Source organism: Belonocnema kinseyi, chromosome 3 (genome assembly GCF_010883055.1).
Source record: "Belonocnema kinseyi isolate 2016_QV_RU_SX_M_011 chromosome 3, B_treatae_v1, whole genome shotgun sequence".
NCBI classification, from domain to species: Eukaryota; Metazoa; Arthropoda; class Insecta; order Hymenoptera; family Cynipidae; genus Belonocnema; species Belonocnema kinseyi.
Window position 1 is genome coordinate 85,910,640 of NC_046659.1, and position 25,209 is coordinate 85,935,848.

The following is a 25,209-nucleotide window of genomic DNA, read 5'->3' on the forward strand; positions in this document are numbered from 1 at the left end:
TGTTGAAAATTTAAGTATTTTGTTTAATCCTTCTTTTATTGGTCAAAATTATTTTTTAATTGTAAAATGAACTTAAAAATGAAGCATTTCATTTAAAATTCGCCTTTTTGTATAAATGCAAATGTATTTTATTTAATATTAAAATGTTTTTAGTTAAGAATATCAACTATTCAATTTTTCGTTGGAAATTCATCTTTTTACATTCTCATCAAGAGAGGTATTAGATTTGTGTAAAATTTGCCCCCCCCCCTCCCCCTCCCTGTTTGTGCAAAATGTCCACATTTTGAAACCCTCTGAATCCGAAAAATAGGTTTTTACCAACGTGTCTGTCCGTCCGTGGGTAGTTTTTTTGTTAGCACGATAACTTTCAAAAGAATTGACAGATTGAATTTTTCTTTGGTAAATTCTTTTACTATATTCAAATGAAAGTCGAGTTCTTTAGACAGCCATTTTGGATAAATATTCAAAAAGTGAGCACATTTTAAATACTTTTGAGACCACTTTTTTTCAAAATTCAAAAATTTCTCTACGGATGTTTATAGTATTCGAAAAGACAAACAATTTATCCTAATGACTTTTTTGATAAAGGCAGAATTTCCTACAGTTATAGCATTTACAAAATTCCAAAAAACACAGTAAAATAAACATTTTAAGCCAAACGAAGGAAAATGACTTGTTTGGTTCAGAATGAACCGATTTCGACAAAAAAAAATTGGAAAAAAGCTAATAAGATTTCTAAGTGATTTTTTGAATTGAATTTTCCATTTTTTATATAAATAAACAAATATAACGAAAAAACGGCCTTTTTTCTATTTGAGATCCCGCTGCTCGTCAATAACAGAAAAATAGTTGAAATAGCTTAAGCTACATAAAATAGTATTACTTAAAGATATTCCAATATTAGAAAATATACAAAAAACATTCGTTATCAACAAATTATTTGTTCAAAACTTTTTTTCTTCGATTTTCCATAAATACATAGGAACATTATATGTATATAACCTTGAAGCATATAAACATCGCAAATTTTTAGAAAAAAGTAATTTAAAATTTTTTATTTTGTGCGAAATATGTTTTTTCTTCTTCAAAAATTATAATTTTATAATTGCAAATATTTGGTTTAAAATGAAAACCTTTTTGGGTGGTCATTGAACTACATGTTTTGTTAAAAATTCGTCTTTTTGGATGAGTTCAAAACTTTGAAGAAAAACTTCGTTGAAGATTGATCATTTTAGTTCAAAATTCATTTCTTTGGTTAAAGATTTCACCACTTTGTTGAAAATTTTTCTTCTTTGGCAGGAAAATTACAATATTTTTTTTGTTGAAATGTCAACTATTAAACTTTTCATCGAGGATTCATTTAATTTATGTAAATTCGGCTGTTCTGGATTTTAAATTAAAATCTTGTTCTAGTTGAAATATCAACTATTATATTTTTGCTTTAGAGAATGAATATTTTGTATGAAAATTTTAACTACTTTTAAAATTGTTTTTTTTTTAAGATTCAGAATTTTGATAGAAATTTTTACTACTTTGCTGAAAATGTAACCATGATGTGAACAAGTCATCCTTTTTGTCGAAACTTTAACTGCTTTATTGGTCATTCTTCATTTTGGCTATAAAATTGGTCCTGTTGGTTAAAAAACTGAACTTTTTTCTAAAAATTTTATCTTTTTTGGTTGAAAATTAAACTATTTGGTAAAAAATGTGGCTGTTTTTGGTTAAAGTTGATTTTTCATTGTTTAAGAATTCGACCAATTGGTTGAAAATTTGTGTTGGAAATTCAACTGTTATGTTTTTAATTTAATAAATTGATTAAAAGCTCAACTATTTTATTTAAAAATAATCCTGTTTAGTTAAAAATGTAACTGTTTTGTTAAATAAACGTCCTTTTCCATAAAAAATTTGTCCTTTTAGATTGAAAATTCTACTGTGTTTAAAAAAATTGTCTTCTTGGATTGAAAACTATTCAACTATTTCGTTGAAAATTCAGCTTTTTAGGATAAACATTTAAAGATTTGGTCAAAAAGTGATAGTTTTTCGAAAAATCTTCTTTTTTGGATAGTAAATTCATCACTTATGATTGAAAATTAATTTTTTTTTGCAGAAAAGTACTTAGTTGAAAATTCATCTCTCTTCTTTGAAAGCTCATCTTTTTGGACTAAAGTGAATCTTTTTGCTTGTTGAAAATTCAACTATTAGTTGGAAAAATTATCTTCCGTTTTTTTTAAATTATCTTGTCAGGTTTAAAAGTAAACTGTTCTCTAAAAATTCGATTTTTTAGTTTGAAAACTCAGCTCCTGTTGAAAATTTGTCTTTTTTGTTGAAAATGCAATATGTTTATACATGGAATTTCAAGCATTTCATATCAAATTGAATATTGTGCCTATACATTAATTTTATTTTTAAAAAAATTATTCGCCTATTGTCGTAAAAAATGACCCTGCTGTGCCTGTTTTGTGATTCAAACATAGTCGTATAGTTTGAATGAGCGCGCGCAATTATCTAGTTTAAAAGTCAACCGTGTGTACAGTACCAAACGATCTCCATAGTTTTACTCGACATTCCCATCTAGAATATAACAATCCGTGTTCATAGTTCACGTCACTTTCCACTTTCGTGATGTAGTTGGATAGTTGCTCTAAAAATGGCCAGCAGTGTATTAGGTCATGTTTTGACAATCGTTGTTTCTCAATGTTATTGTTAATCGGAGAAACAGTGAAACCCCTGTTTTCTAGTGAATAGAATTTTCAGTTCGAGTTCTTCGATTCAAGCAAAAACTCCCCTGTTTTATGTTTACCATAAAGAAGCTGTGCACTTGTAGCTGTGTGGGTTTTGTTAAAATAAAAGGTAATATTTTCAAGACCTGTCTAGACGTGCATAAACTCGTATGAACTCGTTGGCGTATCAATGAACTCTAATGTTAGGTTGTATTCTTTTCGCAAGTGTTCACATCGGAAGTGGTGATGAGTAAACATATAGTGGTGTAATGCAAAGTGCTTTGTAGTAGACAAGCACAAAAGAATGGAAAATTTGACGTAAGAAGCTTGCGAGATTTCCAGCTTTTGTCCCCTTCTCGAGTTGTCATATGTGTTTACATCTTTGGAAATATCAAACTTTCGCAAAAGAAAAGTTCGCGATCCGTCACGCCCACGTGTGAAAGGATAGTTTTCAATATCTTGGCATTGAAAAAGTTGAGGCTTATCTCACTTGAGGATCTTATTACGATCTCGAATCTGATATAGTGCGACAGAACGTCATGTTAGTCATTATTAGTCATCGTAAATAACTGTCTCCTGAAACCAGAAAATCCCGTATTTTTGTTAGCATGCGGATATATGTCTTTGAAATATCAAGGTATACCTTAAAAAAGAGTGTTTTGGAACCAGATTTGTGTGTTTAAATTCACATCGGGAGTGAAAGTGCATTATCTCTACTTTTTCAAAGTCCACAAAATGTCTGAATTATGATAATTCATATACAAAATATCAATAACTTGGTAATAATTTTCAAGGTTGTCTCTTGACCCTGCATTTTTTGAAATCGAAAAAACTAGAAAATGAAAGTGTATTTATATTTGGACCGAGAATGTTTTAAAAATTTCTAAGGAAAATCACACATTTTATATCACATGATGATACAATGCAATTTAAAATAATCTTTCTATCTTTTCTCTTTTATTGAGAAATTATTTACAAATTTAAATTAAGTTCGATTTTAACTTTTTTTAGGTGTTAAGTTAAAAAATTTCCATTTTAGATCTTCATTTTTAATTTAAAGAACTTTAAAATGCAGTTTTGAATACTTAAAATATACAAACAATAATTGATGTTAAAATTGGCACTGTGTCAATTCGAAAGTCCTAGTAGTTAAATAAATTAAAACGTCTAATTGAAACTTTATAAAATATTTTCAATTTTAAAATAACTTCAAATTAATGGATTCATATAATTCGAGTAATTAAACACATTTATTAAATTTCAGATTCTATTCAAATATTGCTTCAGTCTAAAATATTATATTTTTAACACGTTCAATTTGAAATTTGTTAATTAGGAAAAAGAAGAATTATTTAATATTTTCCAATATTTGATTTTTCTTTTATAATGAACAATAATAAATCAAATATTCAAAACTGAACGATCTAATACTGAATTATTGAAAAAAGAAAGCCTTGGGCTGTTAACATTTTCAGAGAGCTAAATTTAAACTTGAAATTACAATTTTAATTACATTATATTTTTAAAAATTTCACTTGTGAATGAAGTTGTTAAATTTTGATGTATAAATGACAATTGAAAAATTATTAATTTTGAAAAAAATCGAGTGAGCTTAAGAGATATTTAGAGGTTTTGTTAGATTCAAAATTAATGTCAAATTTGAGATGATTTTAAATAATTTAAAATAAAATGTAGACTTTTTTAGATTTCGAACAAAGAATTTAGAAGCGTTTTAATAATTGTGGAAGGATTGATAATAATAACACAATTTTCTTAAGATTCCTAGAAAAATTGACAATGATTTTTTATTTCAAAAAATTAATTTGAAGAGTATATTCAAAAATCTTTTAAAACATTTTCAAAATTTCTCCAAGAAGTATTTGGAACATTTTTAGTTAATTTTTTTTTAAATTCTAAGGATTGTTTAGAACAAAATCAAATCATTTTGTAAGATATTTGGAAGTTCAAGGATTTTAAAAGATTTCATAAGAATAACAAAAATTTCTTAAGATTCTTAGCAAAATTAAAAAAAAAAATAATTAAAAATCTGCCCAGGTTCGACATCAACAGTTTTTTAAAGTAATTAATTTAATTATTTGTTTCAGTGATGATATATGTTTTTATTTTTCAGCGAACATTGTTAATTTAAAGAATTTTAAAATGCAGTCTTGAAGACTTAAATGAGTAAAAAGTAAAAGCATTTGCAGTTTTAAATTTTTTCTCAGCATTTTTATTTTATCAACTGTGAATGTAAATAAATAAAATATTTATTAAATGTATCTGTACTTTAAGTAGTAGAAAGTGAGCAATAATTGATTATCGATTCAACAAAACACTTCTGAATCCGTTAAAAATTTTAAAAAATTTCAAGATTTTAATGTTAAAAATTATATGGTTTCAATTCGAAAGTCTTGGTCATTAAAAAAAAAGTTTAAAAAACTTATAATAATATATTCATAATCAAAGTTGTAACCCATTCAATAAAAAATTTTTTAATTAAGACAAAGATTAATATTTAATATTTAGCAATATTTGACTGTTTATTTAAGACGAGTAAATTGAAGTCAAATATTTAAAAGTAAACAATTTAAAACTGAATTGTTTGACATAGAAGGCCTTATCGTTAAAATCGTTAAAATTTCGAGAAGCTTTTTAAGTTTGTGACTCTGAATGTTACAATTTTAATTGTTCTTTAAAAGAAAATATAATTTGTAAGTAACATTTTTAAATTTCGATGTATAAATAACAACTGAAAACTTATTATTTTTTTAAAATATTTGAGTAATTCTAAGAGATATTTAGAAGTTTTGAAAAGATTCAAAATTAAGAGAAAACATTTTAATTGATCTCAAACAATTTGAAAGAAGTGTGTGTACCGACAAAATTCGGCTAATCGTACTGAAATTTCGGTTCAAATATCCACGTCCAAATTTAAAACAAAACGGAGATTTTTGCAGATTTTAAACGAAAATTTTATAATCTTCTTAAGAATTTTGAAGAACTACAAAAGAATAGATACAGTTTTTTTAAGATTTCTAGGAAAATTGAAAATGATTTTTCGATCTGAAAAATTATTCTAAGAGAATATTAAAAAAGATTTTAAAATTGTCAAAAAAGAATCTGGAAGATTTTTCAAAAAATTATAGGAAAAATTCGATTCGTTTTTAAAAGATTTTAGAAATTTAGATTTCGGAATTTAGAAATTCCCAAAAACTTTCAAAAATAATTTTAAATTTGAAAAAATTTAAAACAACTTCTAATTTAAGAATTGTTCAGTTTAAAATTTGTCATTGTTTAATATTTCTAGCTTAAATTTTCTTAAAATAATATAGTTAAACAATTTTGAAGTTCGTTAATTGATTCAGTAATTTTAGGCATTGAAAATCATAATGCAGATTTACATTTTTTGAACTGAATCTGAACCTTTGAACTCCACATGATTGATCAAAGTTAAAAATTCTCAATTTTGCAGTTTATCTGCATTAAAAAAAAAAATTTAATTGAAAATTATTAGCATCTTCCATTCTATACCTTTTTATTTTAATTGAGCATTTGAATACAACATTTTTGAATGAAAAAACGTTTATACTTTAATTTTGAAAGTTTAAAATTCAAGAATTCCATTCCGAGTGTTTTATTTTGTTGTTTATTTTTTATTGCTTCAAATGGAAAAATGTATCTTTATAGTTCAATTTTTTTTATTTTATTGACTTACACTCGTTAATTAAACTCGGCAGAGAGTTTTTTCATCCAAATGATTCAAAATCAAATTTAATTATTATCGGAACTAAACGGTACTTAAAGTTTTTAACAGAATCAAAACGTTTGTATGTCGGTGGGACATTTAATTATTCTTCGCCCTTTTTTACGAAGCTGTTTACTGACCATGGATTTTCCAATGGACATTATATTCTCCTCGATTTTTCCTTTCTAAGGTATCAATCTAAAAAAAAACGTATGAGGATTGTTTTGCTGCGGTTTGTAAATTATGCAAGAATGATTGTAATGTAAATCCGGAAGAAATAGTTATCGATTTCGAAATAGCCATCCATAATGCTGCAAAATAAATGCGATCAGGTGCATACATTTTTGAAAATTAATATCAATTTTAATTTTTCAAGAATCTTAACAAAATTTTGTTATTCTGTTGAAATCTTCCAAAATTCTTAAAAAGCTTTTATTATTATTTTATTATTATTATTATTATTATTATTATTATTATTATTATATTGAATATATTTAAAAAGGCGTCAACAGATTTTCAAAAGTAATGAAAAAAGAATCTGGAAGATTTAGAGGCAATTTTGTAAGAAAAAATTAGAATCATTTTGAGATATTAAGAAGTTTTGAAAAACTGTCAAAAGTGAGTAAAAAAACGAAACCTTTTTAAGGATTTTGAAAGGTTTGAAAATAAACTATTATTAATTTTAAACTAATAAAAATAATTTAAATTATAATTTTAAAAGTTTTCAGTTTAAGAAAACGTTTGTATTCCTACCATTTTTAATATTGCTAGCATAAAATTGCTTAAAATGATATGATAATTAAATGTGAATATCTGAACTGTACAATGTACAAAAGTTTAAAATTGTAAACTTAACAGCTTAATTGCATTTAATTTAAAATTGTTTGATTAAAAAATGATAAAAGCTTCCATTTTACACCTGTAAATTTTTGAGCGCTTAAATACGAAATTGTGGAATTAAACATTTTTTCAACTTTAATTTTAAAAATGAAAAAATAATGAGTTCCATTTAAAGTACTTTAATTTTTAGTTCAGTGCTTATTAGCTGAAATGGAAAAATATTTATCTTTAGAAATTCAAATTTGTTAATTGCATTGACCGTGAAAATTTTTTTGCGAACCGTAAAATGACCGGGAATTTCTTCCTTTGATTAAAACGACCTCCCTGACTTTTTCTTTGAATTCATGTATTATTTTTAGTGAATTCACCTTCTTTAATGTCACTTTTGAAAATTCTATGAAAACTTGTATTTAACTTATTAAGCGTCTTTATCTGTCTTTATCTTTGATGAGTCTAAATTAGATTCGTATCTTTGTCATAATGGCACATTGTCCTGTCATAAAATTTGATTAGGGTTGAATGCAGGCCTATTTAATTAAATATCGGAAGCACTTCCGGCAACTTAAATACTAAATAGCCAAATCTTGTTTGCAGATGGATTTTGGCGAACACAGTAGAACAATATTTCACGTGAAAGCACCATCCTTGTGCACCGTTAGCGTGTGACCAACTTCAATAATGAAAGACCCGCTAGATTGCTACATAACGCCTAAGTAATTACCACCAGAATTCTAGCATCTAGTTGTCGACGATAAAATGCCTGTCGATTTAGCCAATAATGGGACAGCACTTTGCTAGTCTCAGAGGATTCTTTAGAATGGAAGGCGAGAAACAGTCTTTGGAAGTATATAACGCCTCGCATCACCGATCTGCATTTGATATGTTGGCTCAAGAAGAATCGGAGAGTTCACAGGAGAATGAAAACAATGGAAATCTACCTGCTTCTAACGCGAATGTGATTTCGAGGAGCGAGAGCAAGGCGGAAGATAATCTTGACAATGAGCAGTTGAATCTGGATGTAGATAATCATAACGCAAGATTTGAATCAATATACAGTCAACCGATTGATGCCCAGGATTCTAAGCAATGTTGCAACAATGGAAATGTCGTTATGGGAGCGGAACAACCGGTATTGAAGCAGCCAGAGTCCTGTAGTAGCAACTCTGGCAGCAGCAATACTAGTAGTAGTTCCGAGGATAGTCCTGTAAATCCGACTTTTCGAAGATCTTCCAAAACTCTTTCATTCGGAAAGAGAAAAGGTGAGATTTTATTCTCTTTCAGGATGGCCGTAGGTCAGGGAAAACAGGGAAAGGTCAGAGAATTTTATTAGTCAGGGAAAGTTTGAGAAAGTCTGCAAAATTCTGTAAGAGGCTCTTTAATTTATTTGCCTTCTCTTTCTTTCTTTTTTCGCCGTTGTTTCCTCCTGGCGATTATATTTTTAGTTGAAGAATTCATCATTAATTTGGTTGAAAATCCAACTATTTTGGTGGAAAATTAACTTTTTGTTGAAAATTCATATTTTTGGTTGAAATTTCGTTTTTTTCTTTTAATTCCAATTAATTTTTTGAACTAAAAATTCAAATGTCCATTTTTTGTTCAAAATAGATTTTTTTTTTAGTAGAATATTCGTATTTATTGTTAGAAATCTAATCTTGTGACTTTGAAATTATATTATCCGGAATATTTCCGAGTTGAAAATTCGATTGCTTTACAGAAATTTTCTCTTTATTGTTGAAAGTTAATTAATTTGGATGAATTTTTTAATCTTCACTGAAAAATCTCTTTATTTGTTGAAAATTTATCTTTTTGATTGGAAAATTCATTCATGATATCAGTTGAAAATTTATGTTTTATTTTTGTTGAAAGTTAATTTTTTTACTGACAATTTAAGTGTTCCAGCTGTAGTTGAGAATTTTCCTTTTTTTGGTAGAAAATCAATCTTCTTGGTCAAAAATTAATTTTGTTGTTAGAAATTCAAGCGTTTTACAGAAAAATCGTCTTTTGTCTTGAATTTTCAACAATTTGGATATAATTTTTTCCTTATTTGTTAAAAAGTATTTTTTTTATCATAAAAATTTATCATTTCAGTTGATAAGTTTCTTTTAGTAGAAAATTTTACTGTTTTGTTAAAAATTATTTTTTTTATTGAAAATTAATTTCTTTATTCTTTTAATTCTTTTTTGACTGGAAAATTTGACAATTTAAATTTCTTGTTAAAAATTTGACTTTTGTTAAAAATTTAACTCTTTCATTTTTAGTTTCAAATTCATCTCTTTTGATAGAAATTTCATCTTTGTAGGATAAAAATTCAACTATTTGGTTAAAACTTAAGTTATTTGGTAAAAGTTATTTGCAAGGGTAAAAATTTAATTACTTTTTAAAAAATTAATACATTTGTTATTGTTAAAGATTCATCTCTTGTTGAAAATTCGTTTTTTTCTTTGGTTTTAAATTAATCTTTTTGCTTTGAAATTTCCTTTTTTTTTATAAGATTGCAACTTAAGTCAAAAATTAGTGCTTTGTAGAAAATTCGTATTTTTTGTTGAAAGTTCAGCAGTTTGCATGATTTTTTTTCTTTCGTTACCAAAAAATCTTAGTTGAAAATTCATTTTTTTTATTGGAAAATTCATGACTTTCGTTGGAAATTGAGGTCTATGGTTGAAAGTTTGATTACATTTTGTTAAAAATTCGTTTCCTTAGGTTGAAAATTCTTTTATTTTTGTAGAAAATTAATGTTCTTAGTTGAAAATTAACTTTTTTTTTGTTGGAAATTCAACCGTTTCACAGAAAATTCGCTTTATTTAAAAAAATTTTACCAATTTAGATGACATTTTTTTTCTTTCTTGATTAAACAATCCTTATTTGTTGAAAATTATTATTTTGTTGTTGAAAAGTTGATCATTTTTTTTCAAAGTTATATTTTTGGTTGAAAATTGGACTCCTGTTTTGTTAAAAATTCGTGTTGTTTTTGTTGAAAATGATTTTGTTTTACTGAAAATTTAACTTGTCCATCCTTCGTTGAAAATTCTTCTTTTTTTTTTATTCCTTTAGATTTCTTACTTGAAAATGAACTTTTTCTTTTTTGAAAATTTAGCGTTATGATAGAAAATTCGTGTTTTGTCTTGAAAGTTCAACAATTTGGATGAATTTTTGTCCTCTATTGACTGAAAAATCTTTATTTGTTGAAAATTCTTTTTTTTTATAGAAGATTAATCTTCTTGGTTGAAAAATAAATTTTTTTATCGGAAATTTAACTGGTTTACAGAAAATTCGTACTATGACTTAAAAGTTCAATAATTTGAACAATTTTTTTTTCTTTCATGACTGAAAAATTGTTCTTGGTTGAAAATGAACTTTTTTTTTGAAATTAAACTGTTTTATAGAAAAATCGTCTTTTGTCTTGAATGTTTAATAATTTGTATGCAAATTTTTTCTTTCTTGCCTGAACAATCTTTATTTGTTGGATATTCGTTTTTTCTGTTGTTGACAAATTTTTCTTGTTAAATTTTTGTTGGAAAATTAATTTTTTAATGAAATTCTAACTCTTTCATCTTCGGCTTTAAAATCCATCTCTTTTGGTAGAAATTTCATGTTTTGTAGCTACAAAATACAATCATTTGGTTAAAATAAAAATTATTTGGTTGAAAATGCAACTATTTTTAGTTCAAGTTAATTCTCTTCCAATCACTATTTTTTATTGATATTTTCACCTTCTGGCTTTAATTTTCTTTTTCCTGAAAATTAATCTTTTAGGTATTGTTTTAAAAATTACATTATTTTGATGAAAATCTAACTATTTCGTTAGAAGATAATCTTTCTTGGTTAAAAATTCAATTTTTGTGTGGCAAATTCGTACTCTTTGATTAAAAATCCATCTTTTATCGTAGAAAATTCATCTTTTTGGTTGAACATTCGTTTTTTTATTAACAAAATTTTTTTATTAAAAATTTAACTATTCTAGTTGAAGATTCATTATTTTAGATCAAAATTTATCTTTTTGTTTAAAATTTCAACAATTTCGTTGAAAATTGATCTTTCTTAAGTTAGAATTGTACTGCAAAGATAAAAATTGAATTACTTAAATTTTCATTACATCTTGTTTAGTTGAAATTAATAAATTTGACAGTTTATATTTTAACCTGAAACTGTTTTATCAAAAGATTTTATGTTGAAAATATTACAAGATTAAAGTGCTTGTCTTTCAATAATAATTAGTCAGGTTTTTAATAATAATTATTGAGGTAATTTTTAAAATGAAGTTTTGCGACCACCCTGCTCTCTGAACTTTATACAATCCTAATTAATATATCTTAGTTGTAGGTAAAGTACGAAACAAGGACCAAAATCCTGTATGCAGTCATGTGGTGTCTTCGAAAAAGAAGCGGAGCAACTGGGTCTTGAAATTTAACTGTGCGAAGAGTAAAGCATCCAAGAACACAGACATACCTGGTCAGGGAAACAACAGCTCCGAGTGCATATGCACAGGATACAGACGTACTGAAGAACATCCGATGGGTGCCAACGTCTTCAACATGTCGGCTCCACAGAGTCCAGTTCTGGGCCCGCTTCCACCTAGTCCTGTCATCGATTTATCGCGATTTAATCCTGAGGAATTTCCTATGGAGGTAAACTCACTTCAAATTCACTAGTTAAATCAGGGTCTCTATTTAACCAGGAAACCGAGAAAAGTCCGGGAATTTAGTTCAGTGACAGGAAAGTTTCATTCGATTTATTCAATCCCGAAACTAATACTGACAAATACTTTATTATTTCTGGATCACGTCTGGGATTTCTCACAATCATTTTGAGAACAAAAACAAAAAAATTGTATTGACCCTTTTTAAAAAAAGTCAGGGTGTCTACCCGACCTGGAAAACCTGGAATTTCCAGGGAATTTTTATATATATCTGGAAAAACCTGGAAATGTCAGGGCATTTTTTTTCAGTCAAAACAATTTTCATAGAGTGCTTAATTTTTTAAAATTTCAATATAAAATTGAATAGCAATTATTATTCATTTATAAAAGTAGCTTTAAATTATTGTATTTAACTATTTTGTTTGGAAATTCGTTTGTTTTTTGGTTTGGAATTGATTTTTTAAAATGAAAATTTATATATTTTATTCGTTCATTTTGGTAGAAAATTAATCTTCTTCATTAAAAATTCATATTTTACCTTAAAAATTCAACATTTTGTAATTTTTGCTCTTGCTTGAATGAAAAATCTTTCTTAGTTGAAAATTCAACACATCCAATTACTACATTTTTCGTTCAGATATTAATTTTTTTCGTGGAGATTCATAATTTTTGTTGAAAATTCGTGTTTTATTTCGCTCAGAATTATTATTTTGTTACTGCAAACTTAACTATTTTAGTTGAAACTCCAACCATTTTGTTGAAATTTCATCTTTTTAGGTAGAAATTAATATTCATGGTTGAAAGTTTATCCTCTTACTTGAAAATTCAACGACTTCAGTTAAATATTCATAATTTTAGTAGAAAATTTATCTTTATTGTACAAAATTCAACTATTGCAGTTGAAAAGTCATCATTTTAGTTAAATATTCATCAATTTTGTTGAAATTTGTTTTTGATCACAAAATGTAACTTACAAATTTTTGGTTAAACAATTATCTTTTTTAGTTGAAAATTCATTGTTCTCGTAGAGATTAATCATATTGGTTGAAAAAATTAATTATTCTAGTTAAAAATTCATCTTTTGGTTTAAAATTCAACTATTTCAATTGAAAACTAATTATTTTAGTCGAAAATTCACACATTGTTTGAAAATATAACTATTATTTTAAAAAAATTTAGTGTTTTATTTTGGTTAAAAAATATGATTTTCAACTCAAAATTTAACCATTCTATTTTTGGTGGGCAATTTATCTTTTTTTGATGAAAATTAATATTTTTTGTTTAAAAAACCACTCTTTTATTTGAAGATTAATCATTTTAGTTGAAAATTCATCAGTTTGGTTGAAAATTATTTTTTTTTTTTAATTGGAAATTTTCCGTTTTTGGTTTGAAATTGTTCTTTTTTAGGTTAAAATTCTACTATTTGGTTGAAAATGTATGTTTTCAGCTGAAAATTCATGTATTTTCTTTAAAAAATGTTTTTTTGGTAGAAAATTACTATTCATGTTTGAAAATTTATCTTTTCGTTTAAAAATGTATCGGTTTTGGTTAAAAATTTATCTTTTTTGTTGAAAATTCGTATATTTTATGGAAAAATCGTCTTTTTTAGTAGAAAATTAATTTTTTGTTTCAAAATTAAAATATTTTGTTAAAAATTCATCTATGTTGTTAAAAATGCAATATTTTTACATTAAAAATTGAAATTTGAAGGGATTTAAATTTATTAAAATATTTTACCTAAATTTGCACTGAAATTACAGTATAAGAATATAAATTTTTTTAAATTATTATTAATATTCATGGCCATTAGAGACGAATTGAAGCAATGCTTAATTACGTTTTTAGTATTATTCAAATGTTTGATTAATTTAAATTGAACTTATTAATTGAATGCCTAGCAACTGAAAAAACACGATTTTGATTGATAAAAAAACTCGCGAAACTGTAGACATATTAGGAGCCGATTGTTTAAAAAAAAATACAAAATATTAGAATGGCTTAAAAGTGGAATTTTATTGGCTTCAAATTTTTAGTCCAGCTTCCAAAAAAGTACTGCAAGTTCTGAATATCTTACCGAGAAAAAATCTCTTTAATATTTTCGAAAAGTGGAATTAAAGTGTATAACATTCGCTGCAAAACTAAAAAAAATCGCATGACAAAAATTCTAGTTTTTGTGATCCAGATATCTCGGGTTTACTCACCTGGAAAATCTAGAATTGCCAGGGAATTTGTATATACCTGGAATAACATTTTTAAAAGTACCTTTATGTTACTGAATTTAATTATTCTTTTGGAAATTCGCTTTTTTGTAGACAATTAAACTTCTTGTTTGAAAATTCATTTTTTTCTTAAAAATTCAACAATTTAAATGAATTTTTTCCCTCGTAACTGAAATATCTTTCTTAGATCAAAATTCGTATCTTTTGTTAAATTAAACTATTTTTTATATAAAATTAATATACTTTTGGTCGAAATATCATCTATTACATTTTTCGTTGAGAATTCATATTTTTGGGATGAAAACTCAACTACTTGGTTGAAAGTTAAACTTCTTAGAAATTAATTTTTTGGGTTAAAGATTCATAATTTTTATTGAAAATTCATCTTTTTTGTAGAAAATTTAACTGACTCTTCCAGTGGCTATTTGAACTATTTTGTTGAAAATTTTTTTATCTTTGCTGAAAATTAGTTTTTGTAATTGAAAATTGGACTATTTCTGTTAAGTATTCCATAATTTTAATTGAAAATTCATCTCCTCGGGTTGAACTTAAACTGAAAATATAACTATTTACTTTTTTTGTTGAAAATTTATCTTTTTTATTTGAAAATTCATATGCTGTGTTTAAAGTTTAACTATTCTTGTTGAAACTTCATTTTTTTTTCTTAAAAAATAAACAGTTTAATTGAATTTTTCTCTCTCTTGAGTGAAATGTTTTTCGTAGTTAAAAATTCGTATTTTTTGTTAAATTTAATGGTTGTTGATTTAAAAGTAAGAAATTTTTGATTGAAATATCTATTACATTTTTCATTGGGAATTATTAACCTTTTTTTAATGAAAATTCGACTACATAGTTGAAAGTTGGACTCTTTTGTTAGAAATTAATTTTTGGGTTAAATATTTATATTTTTAATTGAACATTCATCTCTTTGGTTAAAAATTTAACTGACTATTTCAGTAGAAATTTGCACTATTTTATTGAAAATTCCTTCTTTTTTTCTGCTAAAAATTAATTTTTGTAGCTGAAAATTAAAATATTCCTGTTGAATATTCCATAATTTTAATTGAAAATTCATCTCTTTGGTTGAACCCTTTTGTTTAAAAATGCAATTATTCCAGTTATAGATTAATCATTTTAGTTGAAAATTCATGATTTTAGTTAAAAATGAAACTGCTTAGTTGAAAGTTAAACTCTTTTGTTAAAAATTAAATTGTTTGGATGAAAATTAAACTATTCCAATGATGCATCATTTTTTGTAATTAAAAAGTCAACTTTTTGAATTAATACTCAAATATTCAAATTTAAGATTGAACATTTTTGTTAACTTTCAACACTTTTAGTGAAAATTTAACTATTATGTTAAACATTCATGTTTTGTTAAAAATTAATTCATTTAACTGACAATTTAACTATTCCAATTTTGGGTGAAAATTGATCTTGTGAGTTAAAAATGCATGTATTTTGTTGAAAAATCGTATTTTTTGTAGAAAATTCATATTTTTAATTGAAAATACAATTATTTGGTTAAAAGTTCTTCTATATTGTTGAAAATGCAATAGTTTTAGTGTTTTTAATTGAATTTAATTTGGTATCCTTATTAATATTAGTGACTTTCTGAAATACAAAACAGTTATTTAAATTTACATATTAATAGTACTATTTTTACAAATTTAGATATTTACACTTAAAAAATTAAAAATTAGAAGCGTTTGAAATCGACAATTTTGGATAAAAAATTGGTTGGTGGTCAATTGTGAATATAAATTAAAATCATTTTTAATTTAAACTGTACATGAAGGATTAACAATTCAATAATAATAAAATTGATTTTAAGAGATGATTCGGAATCAGTTTAAAATTTAATAATTTCCAGATTTTAAAGTTAAAAATTTAACCGTTTCAATAGAAAAATCTTCGTAGTTAAACAAATGTGAATGCTCGATTCAAACTTTATCAACTATTTTAAACTTGAAAATAATTTCAAAATAATGTATTCATAATTATGATTAATTACTGATTTATTTATTTTTATTAATTAATTAATTTATCATTATGTTCAAATTTATGAAAGTACAGATATTGTTTCAGTCTAAAATTTAAGAATTTTAAATATTTTAATTGAGCAAAAGATTGTTTAATATTTAGAAATGTGATTTTTTTAGTTTGAAAAATTAATTTTAAGAGAATATTTAAGATTTCCAAAATTGTCAAAAATTAATCTAGAATATTTTAAGGAATTTTTTTGTGAATTTTGCAGGATTTAAAAAAAAATCATGAAAGATTTTAGGAAAAATTCAAATAATTTTAAAAAGTGTTTAGAAGTTCTGAAAATTTTCAAAAATAATTAAAAGTTTTAAAAAATCTAAAACAAACATGTTGATTTCTCAAAATTTTGAAATAAAATTTGGAAGCTTTTTTTTAAAGGATTTTTAAACTATTTGAAATAAAAATAATTTAACTTCTAATTTAACCCTCAAGTGCTAGAACCTTGAAATTTCCCGTTTCACCTAGAACGGGTGATATATATGAAAATTAATTGCGTATAATAAACATTTTGCAAAAAATAAGAAAAATTTTGTAAAAAAAACTGCTACTTTTTCTAGCTCAAACTTGCATAAAATGATTTGCAACTCAGGTTTTTTTTACTTCAAATGCAAAACTTTTAGCATTTGGGGTCAAATTTTTCAATTTCATTGACCGCGAATCCTGTAAGTGTACATCATTACTTTTGGATTAGGATTGCGATGAAAGAGCAAGACTGCAGAGAGCGCGCGAAATGGAAGAAGGGGTTGAACCGCCGCCTGGATACAGACCCAGTTATCCACCAGGAATTCAAGTGCATCCAAATGGCATTACTGTTGACAGCCTGGCAGCTCTATTTCAAGCACACGCGGGAATTCACGCAGCTGCTCTCACTGCCTTATCTCAGATAGATTTCAACTTAACGCCCAACCCCGAAAGACCTATACACACTCAGGTTGATTATGTGCATTGTCTTGTTCCTGATTTGCGATCAATTACGGCATGTTCTTTTTACTGGGGAAAAATGGACCGGTACGAGGCTGAACGCTTATTAGAGAGCAAGCCAGAAGGGACATTTCTTCTGCGAGATTCGGCTCAGGAGGAGTTCCTTTTCTCAGTGAGTTTTCGTAAATATGGAAGGTCTCTTCACGCAAGAATTGAGCAGTGGAATCACAAGTTCAGCTTTGATTCGCATGATCCTGGTGTTTACGCTTCAAAAACGGTAGAGTTTGCATTTTTTTACATTTTAACTTATCCCCATTTTTCCCCTTTTAATTATTAGAACTCAGTAAGGAAATACAACTATTTTTGGTTTTAACTTAATTCTTTTTGGTTTAAAATTTTTACTATTTGGTTGAAAATTTAGTTGTTTGATTAAAAGGTACAAAAGTTATCGTTCTTGATTGAAAAAGAATCTATTTTGTTGAAAATGTAGTTTCTTTGAATAGGGAATTTGTCCTTCTGGATTCAAAAAATCATATTTTTTGGTTTGAAGTGGACTTTTTTTTATTGAAAATTAAACTTTTATAACTGAAAATTTAAATGGCTTTTAAAAAATGTGGCTTACCCATTTTTAAAATAGTTTTGATGTACTCTTTTGATCTTCTTTTTTCCTAAAAAACTCTACAATTATATTTTTGTTTCAGAATTGACCTCTTTTGATTACAAATTTTAATATTTGGTTGAAAATTGATTTATTTTTTAAAAAATTCAACTATTGTGTTTAAGCCTTCTTTGTTGGTTAAAAATAGACCTTTTTGTTTTAAAATGTACTTTCCAAGTTGAAAATACAGCTATTTTAATCATTTGTTGTTATTAAATATTCTATTTTTTCACAGTTTTATTATTCATCTAAAAATTCAAATATTGAGCTGAAAAATTTATTATTCTGTTGAAAATTCAATTTTTTTTTTTCAAAATTTTATTATTCGTACTTTTCGATTCAAAATTCATCTTTTTGGTTAAAAATGAACTTTTTTGTTGAAAATTTATTTTTGTCAAAATTTTAACTATTTTGTTAAAGTCTTCTTTCTTGATTGAAAATGAACCTTTTTTTTTTGAAAAATCTACTTTTCAGGTTGAAAATACAATTATTTTATTGGTTTTAATTTTTTTTAATATTCTATGTTTTATTTGTTTGACGATTTTATTATTCTTTTAAAAATTTAACTATTTTGTTTACAATTTTATTATTCTGTCGAAAATTCAACTATTTTGTTGAAAGTGTTATTGTTCTGATGAAAATTCAACTGTTAGTTATTAAAACTTTTTTTGTCGAAAATTCAACTATTTTGTTAAATATTAGTCTTTTTTATATAAATTTCGTCTTTTTGGAATAAAAATTAATCTTTTTGGGTTATAAATAAACTTTTTTGTTGAAAATTCATCTTTTTGTCGGATTTTAAAAGAATTTTTTAAAAAAACTTAGCATTTTTTTCGAAAATTCTTTAATCTTGATAGAAGATCTTTTTTGGTTGAAAACTATTTTTTAACTGAAGACTCAACTATTTTGTTAAAAATGCAATTGTTTGGTTGAAAATTACTCAGTTTTGGTTGATAATTAAACTTTTTTGTTGAAAAGTCAGCTTTTTTAGTTGAATTCGACTGTTTTTTTTATTTTAAATTAAAATTTTCGGTAGAAGTATTAACTGTTACATTTTCCTTTGAAAATCCATCTTTATTGGTCAAAAATTTAACTACTTGGTTGAAAGTTGAACTGCATTGTTAAAATTTCATTGTTTGTTGTTGAAATAACTGTTTTTAATTTAAAATGAAAGTGTTTTTTATGAAAATGTAAACTATAATATTTTTTGTTCAGAATTTATCCTTTTTGAATTGAAGATTCATCTCTTAGATTGAAAATTCAATTATTTTGTTGATAATTCGTTTTTTTTTAATTAACCTCTTGTGAAGAAATTTTACCCTTTTTGGTTAAAAACGCAACAGTTTGTTTAAAAATAACTGTTATGGTTGAGGTTTAAACGATTTTGTTAACATTCGTCATTTTTGCTTGAATTCAACTGCTTTTAATTAAAAATTTTAATCTTTTTGTGTTTGAAATTTCAACTATTATATTTTTTGTTAAGAATTCAATTTTTGTTATTGTTGAAAATTCAACTGTTTGGTTGAAAATTCTCCTATTTTCTAACCAAATTCGTGCCTTTTACTTGAAGGTTCGACTACTTGGTTAAATTTTGTTTTGCCTGAAAATTCATCTGTGTTGGTTGAATATTTATTTTTAATTTTGAAATTTCATTTTTTTATTTTTAAAACTCAAGTCTTTTCTAAAAGAAATTCAACTTATTAGTCTGAAAACTCATTTATTTTGTTGGAAATGCAATAGAATTCAACTTGAAGTTAATTATAATTTTATTATAATTTGAATTGTAATTAAATAAAATAAAAAATATAATTTGAGCTTTGAAGTCTGAATATTGATCATTCGTCCCTCAATGGTTTTTATTTGTATTTTGGCCTTGCAGGTTTGTGGCTTAATAGAGCATTACAAGGATCCATCTTGCTGTATGTTTTTTGAGCCAATGTTGACGATCCCTCTGCACCGAAACTTTGCATTTCCGTTGCAACACTTGTGTCGGGCAGTTATCACAACCCGAACAACCTACGACGGTATAAACAAGTTGCAGTTGCCAAAGACACTTAAGAGTTATCTCAAAGAATACCATTACAAGCAGCGAGTACGGATCAGAAGGTTAGACACCGAAAACGACGTTCAGCCAGACGGAAAATCCATATCATATCTCCCACTTGCATGAGCACGCTTCGTTTTCAATTTTTTTTTTTTTTTTCATTAAGTTTAATTCCATATTATTTATATCCAACACCGAGAAATACTGATAACCGCACTGAGAATCCTTTTGGTTTTCAATTAGGAAAAACTTCCGTTGCACATTACAAAGTTATTTACCTTCTGTTATTAAGTTTGTCGCTTTCTTGGCAACGCCTTTATTTCGCAAATCATCATGTTAAATCAATTTCGTGCACGTTTTTCTTTGGTCTTGATGAAAACTCACGATTTGGGCATTCGACGGTAGAATTAAAAAAAAAATTCTTTCTTAACTCACTTTTTAAAATTCGTGACAATAATGAACGAAGTCAAAAGAAAAGGAACAATTGCATAATAATTTTCTTCATTAATTTACTAATAGTGGGTAAAAGACGATAGAAACTGTACCAAAGACACCATACAAATCGTATTGTGATTTAACCAGTTTGTATTGTATTTTTGAATTCTTTATTCTTTTCTCCCCAATATTTAGAATTGAATCTGTACTTACGAGTAAGTTATTAGAATTGTGAGATAAAAACACTATATTAGTTTAAAGAATATAATGACATTTTCACTAGTGAGGGTGAATCAAATTTTGATTGTTTTGAAGAAAGTAGGCAAATGATATTTCTAATTAATCACTTTGCTTTGAGCAAAGTAAAACTACAGGTCCGCCATGCGCTGATGTTTTAAATTAGAAACCCTATCGTGCCTACATCTATTCTCAAAGATAACGTGAATGCAGGTACTCGTACCTGTTTGTAGACGAAAATTGTAGGAAGCGACTCCTTTATAAAAATAGCGATTTTATACATACATACACACATACACACAAGCATTATGTAATGCATAAAACACATCCATGCATATACTGCACTACCAAAAAAATTTTTGGTCCTTCATTTTTATAGTACGACTATAGTTGCAAATATAACGTAGCTACGATACTGACGTGTTTCATCATTACTGTAATAGAAAGATACAGCAGAATATGAATTACCGATAAATACAATGGGATAGTTGTATATTTTAAAATAATTTTTGTTCTTTTTGAAATCAAAAAAAAAGGTAATTCTCCCAGAACTAGCATTTTTCAACTTTATTTTCAGTTTATAATTTTTGTAATGAAAGCTCATTACCTGAATATTAATTTTCCAATGCAGTAATATGCCATTTTTCGCCGTTTGCACTTCGCTCGTTGTCTACACTTTTTTTAATTTTGTATTGATAAAAAAATTTATAAATACAATTTTCTTAAATAATCTTAACAAATAACGCTATTAATAATGTTTTAAATGTCTTTTCTCATGGAATAACTAATTTTTTTAACTTTATCGTGTTTTTCTCGAAACAAATTTATTTTCTATAAATTTTATTAATTATTTTCATCATTTTTACCAATGATAGTTAAAACTAGAAGTATGATCAAATAATCGGTGATTTTTTGTAAGAGCAAGATTTTTTTTATGTGTATCGGGAAACAACGGTTTTTTGAATGAAAAAAATGGTTGCTTCGGAAGGTACGCAATATAAAAAAAAAAATTTAATAAAAAATCCAGAGTTTCTGTGAGAAGTAACTGTACAAAATAATAAGGGCTACGACACAGTCACTATTAGTCACTTTTTCAATTGAAAATATCACATTAGACACTTTTCATTTAATAAATTAATTCGCGGATTAATCACTATTTCAGATCTACACCTATTTTTGAATTATCTTGAATTATTTAAAATATTTTAGGGTATTTATACAGATTCTGAGAAATTTTTAATAGGTTTCAATAATTTAAAGGAATTTGTAAGATTTCAGAGTATTTTTAAAACTACTTAGGCATTTTCAGGAGCTTTGAATTAAAAAATTTAAGAAAAGTTGAAAAGATTCCAAGGAGTTTATTAATTTACTTAATTTGAAGTGATTAGAAAACATTTGAAATACTTTAGAATACAGAATTTTTTAGAATTTCTGAATGTATCGAACGATTTTACAGGACGGTTTTTAAATATTTAAACATATTTCCCGTTATTTTATAAAATATCCGAGGATTTCAATGATTTTAAGGGATTTTAAAACTCTTAATATATTTTAATATATTTTCCATGATATTAGAAAATATCATTATAGAATTACACGGGATTTTATAATATTTTAGGGGATTTTAAAGAATTTATCCATGAGAAGTGAGGTATTTTATAGGGTTTTAAAGAGTTGAAATTCATCCTGAATTCATATTAATTTATCCTAAATTCTTTGGAATTCTCTTGAATTATATTATTTTCCTTCAATTTTATGAATTCATTTGAATTTCTCTAAAGTTACTCTGTTCAACTCAATTGAATCGATTTTAAAAAAAATTTTAAAGGTTTTAATTTAATTGATACTGCGGATCAATTGATAAAATGATCAAAGTATTTAAAATATATTCACGTATTTTTTCAAATTCCTTGGCATTTTCAAGAGCTTTACAAAATTTCAAAGAATTTTACTGTATTTAAAAAATTTAGGTTATTTTCTGAGATTATGAAGAAATTCTTTTATTGATTTCAGTTATATAATGGGATTTAAAAGCATTCGAAATACTTGAGGACATGTCAAAGATTCTCGGGCGTTTTAAAAGGCTTGAAAAAGTTTCAAGGATTTTCAAAACATCAAGGATTCGGAATATTTTAGAAAATTTTAAAAGATTCCCAGATTTTAAAAATTTATTTCAGTGGTTTGAAGGCTTCTAAATACTGAAATATTTTAGGGTATTTTAAAAGATTTCAAGACGATTTTAAGATATTTAAGCAATTTTAAGGGATTTACAAAAGTTTAAATAACTTTAAGGGATTTTAATGGAGTTCAAAGAATTTTTTACAAAACATGAGGGATTTCAAAGATTTGAAGAGATTTTCAAATACTTTTTGCAGTGCATTTGGAATTCGCCCTGAATTTTTATTAATTTATCCTAAAATCTTCTAAATCCACTCAATTCTACCCAATTCAATTAATTTTTCCTTATTTTTGAATTGTTTTCAATTCACATGATTGCCTTTTTAAATTCAGTTTGATTATTTATGAATTTCATCTAACTCTTCTCGTTTATTTTAAATTTACTTGAATCCTTTTAAATTCACTAAATTCTACTTAATTCATTACATTTTTTTTGAATTTTTAAAAGTTTTTATTTAATTAATCCTGAAGTTAATTAACCTTACTTTGAATTCTTAGGCATTTTATTAAATTCTTGGAATTTTTCTAAGGGCATTTCCAAGTTATTGAATTCAATTAAGTTTTTTTCATATTTTGAAATTCTTTTAAATTCATTTTATTTTTTAATTCACTTGAATTGTTCCGAAATCTTCTGAACTTATCAATTTTCTCGAAAACGGCGAAAAATTACATATTACTGCTTTGGCAAATTAATACACAGACAAATGAGTTTTCATTGCACAAATAATGAACCGAAACTAAAATTGACCATTTCCGGTCTCTCCTTACCAGACACTTTTTTTTAGATGAATATAATTTTTTTTCAAATAAAAATATCACCTAAGTTGTTTATTTCAATAAATTAAAACAGAGAATCCAAAGATTTTTATCAAATTCTTCTGAATTCTTCTAAATTCACTTGAATTTTGATGAATTTCATCGAATTCTTCTCTTTTTCCTTCAATTCCTGTAAATTTACTCGAATTTTAATTTGTAGTTTTCGTTTTGTTTTCCAATTTATCTTGAATTCGTTAAAATTCACCCGAAGTTTGTATAAATTTATTCAAATTCTTTTTAATTTAAATAAAAAATAATCGCATTAATTCATTTAAATGACTTTTTGGATTAAAAATTAGTTACATTTTTTCTCATATTTTTTACTTATTTTTTTAAAACTTAATTAGGCAGTGGCAGCTGCTACTAAGTTTAGTTTTTTTTTATCTTTAAAAATCATCTTTTTTTTTATTTTTCCGGTCAATCAGCAATTTGAAAATTTCATTGATTGAAACACTGTTTTCCGGATGTGACGTTTCAGTCACGGAGTTGTATTTATACGGTTTTCGACTTTTTTCAATACTTTTTTCTCAAAAATGAAGTATTCAAATTATTTTAAATACATTAAAATTTTTAGTTTTATGCAGTGTTTAAAAATATATCTAAAAATCATGCAACTATCCCACTTTCGTAGACTAATTTTTGTTTCGATTAGCTTGAAAACGGTTTAAAGGCAGTTAAATAGGCCTGTGAAAGTACCAAAGTATTTGACTTTTAAAGAAAACTAGTGTCAAGCACTGCTCAAAGCTTCAAAGTAGTCTTGAAGATTGAAACCAGAATGCATACTTCGAGCTTTTACTCTCCTTTCACCTAACAATGTACAAATTCTTTTTTCGATTACACTTCTCTCCACGTCTTCCTAGTGATTAATATTTGATTTTGGAGATCGGTTGAATCAGCAATCTTTCTATGAAAAGCGAGTGAGGAAAAAACTACTAAATTGACGTTTGTATGTAGTTACATTAAATATTAGTAAAAGCAACTCAATGCAAAAACCAGCCCTGTGCATCTCTTCATATTTCAGATTTGAAATTGACCCCGCAACTGTCCTAAGTTAATTAGTTCCTAATATCTCCAGCGCGACGCTAGTTATCCCATCACTCCCTGTTTTTACATAGAAAGCAATGGGACCAAAGATAGGGAGGACTAAATCAATTTTAAAATTTTTTAGTGAACAAGATGTTATTTCCATGCAAAAAAATTATTGAAATTAAAACAATGTTACTCATTTAACATTTAAAAATACTTTCCCAATCATTTTTTATGAATACTAAATACAAAACATGATTTATATGATCGTACAGTAATCCTGGCAAAGCGGAATATATCTTAGATTTGAATTTTAATTGAAATAATCAGTGAAAAATAAATAATAAATTTCTTTGACTACTCTTATCATTATATCCTTTCAAGTCTTTACAACAAAGGTGTTAAAACATTGATTATATTTACATCTTGAACGTATTGTAAAATTATAATTTATATTTGTTCCTCTGAAAAATAGTTTTTTTTCAACAATTTGAATGATTGAATAAACTATTTTTAATGTTCTTTACATATTTTTATGTTATATGTTCATGAATAAAAATTTATTTCAATTTCAGTTACAATTTTCTCATTATATTCAATAGTGTAAGTACTCACTAAACCCTCAAATATTAAGTTTGAACTTGTATACTATTAAAACTTTTTTCACAAAACTATTTATATATTTTAT

At 25.7% G+C, this 25,209-nt stretch overlaps 1 protein-coding gene across 1 annotated transcript; it reads left to right on the top strand.

The window, feature by feature from the left end:
- Positions 1–2,638: 2,638 nt before the first annotated feature.
- On the top strand, positions 2,639–20,835 carry LOC117169628. The gene is made up of 5 exons (XM_033356092.1): positions 2,639–2,850; positions 7,900–8,564; positions 11,620–11,930; positions 16,898–17,404; positions 19,665–20,835. The coding sequence occupies exons 2-5, from the start codon at positions 8,084–8,086 to the stop codon at positions 19,953–19,955; spliced, it is 1,590 nt and encodes a 529-aa protein (XP_033211983.1). The 5' UTR covers positions 2,639–2,850; positions 7,900–8,083; the 3' UTR covers positions 19,956–20,835.
- Positions 20,836–25,209: the final 4,374 nt, after the last annotated feature.